The 6,752-nt window shown below is 29.6% G+C and overlaps 1 protein-coding gene across 1 annotated transcript; it reads left to right on the top strand.

The window, feature by feature from the left end:
- Window positions 1–2,370: 2,370 nt before the first annotated feature.
- On the top strand, window positions 2,371–3,889 carry LOC113852515 (polygalacturonase-like). The gene is made up of 4 exons (XM_027482819.1): window positions 2,371–2,490; window positions 2,607–2,918; window positions 3,011–3,529; window positions 3,671–3,889. The coding sequence occupies exons 1-4, from the start codon at window positions 2,371–2,373 to the stop codon at window positions 3,887–3,889; spliced, it is 1,170 nt and encodes a 389-aa protein (XP_027338620.1).
- Window positions 3,890–6,752: the final 2,863 nt, after the last annotated feature.

Genomic DNA, 6,752 nt, shown 5'->3' with positions numbered 1-6,752 from the left:
ACGACACTCTCGCTACAACGAGACATCCTCGTTGTAGTGAAACATCCTCGCGGCAACGACACCATTTCTCACTACAGCGAAAATATTAGAGGAAACCACACTCTGGTTTTTGCTGAAGTCATCCTCTCGCTACAGTGAGAACGCAACAGTTTCACCCCTCTCTCAATACCTTCTCGTTGCAGTGAGAATGCCACAGACTCAAGCTCTATGTTTAAGACCTTCTCGCTACAGCAAGAACACCTTTGCAGCACACACTTAGCCAATATTTTCAATCAATTCAATACACAACCAACATCCAAAATTATACATACATACATATATATACATTCACATCATCATACTCATTAAATACACATTCAATGAAAATTCACAATTTATATTAGTATATAAAATATCATTACAAAATTTGAAGTGTTACATATTTTATTTTAAGGGTGTTTGAAGGTTGCTAAATATTTACTAAGTTAGAAAACTCTCTTACTCTTGCATAGTTTAGAGTTCAAGAGCATAAGCTCGAACTAAGCTCTCTCCATCAAAATGAGCAAAGTGATAAGCAAAGAAGACAATTCTATTAAAAGCTATGTTTTCAATCCATAGAGAGGTAAAGGAGAAAGATTGATAACTTGCATTTTATATATAAATATCATTATATTTTATTGATATAATTTTCATAAGTTAAAAATATTATTTAAATTGTCTCTTAAACCTTTTTAAATAATCCGTTGATATATGATTTTAGTTTAATATTACATCACATTTATTTAAGCATATCAGGACAATTGTTTTAAACTAACATGACTAAATATTCAATAAAACTATCTATAAGTATTATTTTTAAAATATTAAAATTTATAGAAACAAAAATATACAATTTCGTTTTAGAGGACAAAATCCAAAACTTATTATCTACATAATTTATTCTTATAACTATTATATATTTTATTACTCTAGTTTTAACCTTTTTTGCAATAGCGTAATTTACTATTTTAATAACATATTTTGTTACTTTTTGAGGATTCTAGTTTTAATATTATTTCACATTTTATTAATATTATTTTTTACAAACAAATGTTTGAAAGATTTTGTACTACTAATATTTTAATAATAGTAATTTTTATTATTTCATAATTATTACGAATTTAGATATTTTTACTTAATATTTCAAAATAATATTACTAATGTAATAGTAAGAAATATGATAAAATTATTAAAATATTTTTTTATTTTCCTTCAAATTGAATTTAATATCAATTATATTAATTTTACTTATGTGGAGATATTTTTTGATAATCGAATTTACTAAAATAAAACCAGAATGATTTTAAATTTTAAGCATTACTATCGTGATACAGATTTTGTTCATATTATTTCATAAAGAACGTACACTGAAATTTTAATAACATTTATTTATAACTTAAAAAAATAATGATTTTTTTAAAATTATTTATATTGCTTAAATAACATTATTTTAATTCTATTTTGAATCTTTTTCTAATAAGTTTTCTATAATACTTGTTATAGAAGTTGTTTTTTTTTTATTTTTTATTATTATTATAGTAAAGCTATTTATTATATTTATGTTATGAATATAATTATAAATTAATTTATGCAATAATATTATAGAAATAAATTAATATTTTTAACTAATATTTCTTGGGTTTTTATTTGTATTATAAAGTATTTTGATAAGCTTTTCAAAATTTCAAAAATATTTTTTAATTTATATTTTAAATTATACTACTATTTAAGCCATTATGTTGATAATAATGTAATATATTTTTTTCTTCTAGAACTTAAATTACTTTATTGTTTTTATTAGAAATTAATATTTTTATATTTTAATGTGCAAAATAATGATAATTATATAATAAATTTACTTTTGATTTATTATAACAAAGATATATAATATTATTTTATATTTAAATAATACATATTATTATTATTATTGGAAGAGTGAGAATGGTTATGAAAAAGTTTTTGATCTAAAGTATATTTCTTGGGTTGTAAACTTATATGTGTTTGTGTATAGACACAAATTTGCGTGTGTGTGAGGAGAAACCTAAACATGGAAATTTGACTTAATCAAATTTTATTTTATTTTTTAAGATTTAATTTTTTTAACTAGTGTTTTAAATTAAGAAAAAAATACATTAATAGATATTAACCGGAGATGTAAAATCGCTTCAAATAATTGAATAAGAATGATTGATGGAAGTGTTAAAATAGTAAAAGTCATATTTGGAAAACTATTAGTTATGTAATTTGTGGCCTAAAATATTGCTAATGCAGCATAAATAATGTCACATTGTACTTTGAAATTAATTAATGTGTGAAGTAGCGTATTTTCCATCATTACCATTTAAAATCAATATGAAGCTTAGTAATGCTATAGGGTTTTTATTCTTATTTCTAGTTGATTTTGGCACAGCTCAACCTGGAGTCCTTGATATATCAAGGTTTGAAGGGGCACCAAATACAGATATAGCTAAGGTAGTATTATTATATGACATTGAGGGAAAATAATTGATTTCACAATTTTTAACAAATTATATGGATAAAATCATGGCTTAAGTTCTTTTTATTTTTGTTTTTTGCACATTCATAAGGCTTTCTCAAGTGCTTGGACCCAAGCATGTGCATCAACTACTCCTGTGAAAATTATGATTCCAGCTGGTACATACCAAATGAGTGCATTAGATGTCAAAGGTCCATGCAAGGCTCCTATTGAAGTTAAAGTTGATGGCACAATTCAGGCACCTATAAGCCAAAATGACCTCAAGGACGCAGGCCAGTGGGTCAAGTTTGGATATATTGACTCTCTTACCCTATCAGGTAGTGGAGTTTTTGATGGTCAAGGAGAAGCTGCCTGGAAGCTAAATGATTGTTCAACAAACAAGAAATGTCATATGCTTTGTATGGTAATAAATCAATATTAATTTTTGCATTCAAATAACTTTTTCCTTTACAAAATAATAATCTAATTGTGTTTCTTTTCTTGAAATGCAAACAGAATTTTGGTTTTAATTTCGTCAATAATTCAATTATCCGTGACATTACATCCAAGGATAGCAAAAATTTTCATGTTAATGTTTTGGGGTGCAACAATGTCACGTTTGATGGGTTCACAATTAGTGCCCCAGCTAATAGCCTCAACACTGATGGAATCCACATTGGAAGATCCACTGACATTGAAGTTCTTAACACTAACATTGGTACTGGAGAAGATTGCATCTCAATAGGTGATGGTAGTAAAAATTTAACTATCCAAAATGTGAATTGTGGACCTGGTCATGGCATTAGTGTTGGAAGTCTTGGAAAGTATGAAAATGAAGAGCCTGTAGAAGGTCTTCTAGTTAAGAATTGTACTCTGACAGAAACTGACAATGGCGTAAGGATCAAGACTTGGCCTGATACCCCAGGAACGATAACAATAAGTGATATGCATTTTGAAGATATTACTATGGTTAATGTCAAGAACCCTATTATTATTGATCAAGAGTATTGCCCATGGAACCAATGTTCCAAAAAGGTATTTAATTCCTTATCCATTAATGTATAAGCTAATGATTTTATCTTAAGTAGTTTTCTTCTTACTCTTAAATTTATGAGATAACAATCCAAACACAAAGTTAACTTAAATGACTAATTTGTGTCCATTTCATGAATTCAGAATCCATCAAAAATCAAGATAAGTAAGGTTTACTTTAAGAACATTAAGGGAACATCAGCAACTCAAGAAGGATTGACTCTTATATGTAGCAGTGGTGTACCATGTGAGGGTATAGAGCTAACCAATGTTGATCTCACTTTCAATGGAGTAGAAGCAACTGCTAAATGTGCAAATGCTAAGCCTGTAATTACTGGAAAAGCTCCTATTTGTGCAGCTTAAATTGATAGTCAACTATCACAATGCCTTTTCACTAATACAATTTTATGTATTTTTTTTCTTTTTGTTTTCCTTTCAAGAATAGATAAACCATCCCTATGAAGTAAGGAGATGTGAAATAATTGTAGTCCATTGTATGTAGATAGTAAAACATGATTATTGTATCACCACAATCATCTATATACAACCTTCTGAATAAGAAATGAAATAATGTATATTTGAATAATTAACAAACTTGTTCATTGTTCTAAATATATAAATAGGAAAAATATTTCCAAATGTTTCATGGAATGAGATAAGATGATAGTACATTACATTAATATGTTATTAGATCCAAATTGCATGAACCATAAAACGAACCAATCTTAGCAATTTAATTGAATAGTCACATAACTAAAATGATAACAACAAATTTAAGAAATATAGCTCAAAGTAAACACTAGCCCTAAAAGATAATCTCAATGGTACCGTAACATATTTTAAGATAAAATCTTTATATCACTATGTAACGCCTTATATTTCTTTTCTCAATATACCTTATCATGCATTATTTGAACATAATAACACATTTTCACCATGTATTCATCATAAAATTACATAAACAACCAATTATTCTCACTTTTCACCCATTATTTTTCATAAAAGAAGGATTATTCCACATATAATCACATATATGACAAGATCTATGAGAATACAAGCAATAAACATAATAAAATGATAAAGTAAAGCCCCCTTACCTCAAAACAGAGCTTTTACAATGATTTAACCGAAGATTTAACTCAAGAACGAAATTTTTGCTAAGAACACCATGAACATCTATAAGAAAAAGAAGAAGGTGAGAAACGAACGGTAAATCTAACTTTAAACTTAGAGAAACTTACTTAAAATCCTTTAGAATGATGTAGAATCACAGATCTGAAGAGAAATCTAAGTTTAGGAATGTTTACTTAGAGAAAATGGTGAGATATAACCTTGAAACATTTGAGAACCTTGGATAGGAGTGAAGAAATGAAGATTTCGTGTGAACCCCCTTTCTATAGAAATTTTTTGAAATTTACTATTTACCGTCGAAAATACTATGCATGCATACTATACACGGACTGTACGCGTACATGACGTCAGCATGGCGTTACTGATGATGTCATCAAATTTTTATTTTTTTAAATATAAATTTCATCCAAATCTATTCCAATTATACTTTAATAGATCTCATTTTATTTAAATCAAAGTGCAGGATGTTACAATTCTCCCCTCCCTTAAGGAATTCCATTCCTGAAATTTGCTAAGTTACAAAAAGATCAGGATATAATTTTGTCATCTTATTCTCAGTTTCTCACGTGGCATCTCCCTCATCACTAGTATTCCATATTACTTTAACAAGTGAAATATCCTTACCCTTTAATTTCTTAAGACGGCGATCAACAATTTTCATCGGTTATACATCATATGACAAATTCTCTCTCACTTGAATAGGAACAAGTTCTATCATATGAGTAGGGTCAGGAATATACTTTATAAGCTGAGATACATGAAATATAGGATGCAAGTTTGAGAGATTCGGAAGCAAAGCAGTCTCATAAGCAACAGGACCAACTTTACTTAGCACTTCAAATGACCCAATATACTTAGGAGATAACTTTCTAAATTTTAGAGCTCTTCCAACTCCAGTCACAGGTGAAACTTTCAAAAACACATGATCACTCACCTAAAACTTCAAAAGTTTTCTCCTCTTATCATAGTAACTCCTTTGCCTATCTTGTGTTATTTTCATCTTTTCTCTTATCAATTTGATTTGCTCATGTTGCTTCTGAACCATATTTGGTGCATATAGGATCACCTCTCCAATTTCATACCAACACAAAGGTGTTCTACACTTTCTTCTATACAGAGCCTCAAATGGAGTCATTCCAATGCTTGCATAATAACTGTTATTATACATGAATTCCACCAAAGGTAGACATTCCTCCCAAGTTCCTTACTGTTCCATCACACAAGCTCTCAACAAATCCTCCAAGGACTGTATTGTTCTTTCAGTCTAACCATTAGTTTGTGGATGATAAGTTGAACTAATTTTTAACTTAGTACCCAAGGCTTTCTGCAGACTCTCTCAAAATCTTGATGTAAACCTTGGATCTCTGTCTGACACAACACTAGTTGGCACTCCATGCAATCTGACTATCTCTCTCACATACATATCTGCTAGCTTCTCCAACTTAATGGAAAGAAAATGAGCTGCTTTAGTCAATCTATCTACTATCGCCCAAATTGCATCATGATTACTCTTGGTTCTTGGCAAACCAGACACAAAATCCATAGAAATACTATCCCACTTCCACTCAGGAATCTCCAATGGCTGCAACATCCGAGGTGAACGTTGATGTTCTACCTTCGCCTTTTGATAGGTTTAAAACTTTGCTACATACTCAGTCACATCCTTCTTCATTCTATCCCACCAAAAATTCTTATGAAGGTCTTAATACATTTTTGTTGCACCAGGATGAAAACTCATTCTACTTTTATGAGCTTCCTCAAGTATCATCTGCTTAAGCTTATCATTGGAAGGAATACACACACCATTCTTGAACTTAATCAATCTATTTGCATCATAGTGGAACTCCAAATCTTTTCCTTCACCCCTCTGCCTCATCATTTCCTGCAAGAACACATCTTTTTGTTGGGCATCACAAACCCTAACCAAGAAATCATTGTTGATTGTCAAAGTCCCAACATATAGACTCTGAGGTCGCACCTCCACTGCCAAGTTCATATCCTGGAACTTCTCAATCAACTCTAATTCTTTCACCATCATACTTGCCATATGCAAGGACTTCCTACTTAAAGCATCAGCAACCACATTTGCCTTCCC

Source organism: Abrus precatorius, unplaced genomic scaffold (assembly GCF_003935025.1).
Source record: "Abrus precatorius isolate BTA unplaced genomic scaffold, Abrus_2018 Scaffold0, whole genome shotgun sequence".
In the NCBI taxonomy this organism is placed as follows: Eukaryota; Viridiplantae; Streptophyta; class Magnoliopsida; order Fabales; family Fabaceae; genus Abrus; species Abrus precatorius.
Note: the sequence above shows the minus strand (reverse complement) of the source record. Positions and strands in the feature narration are given on the sequence as shown.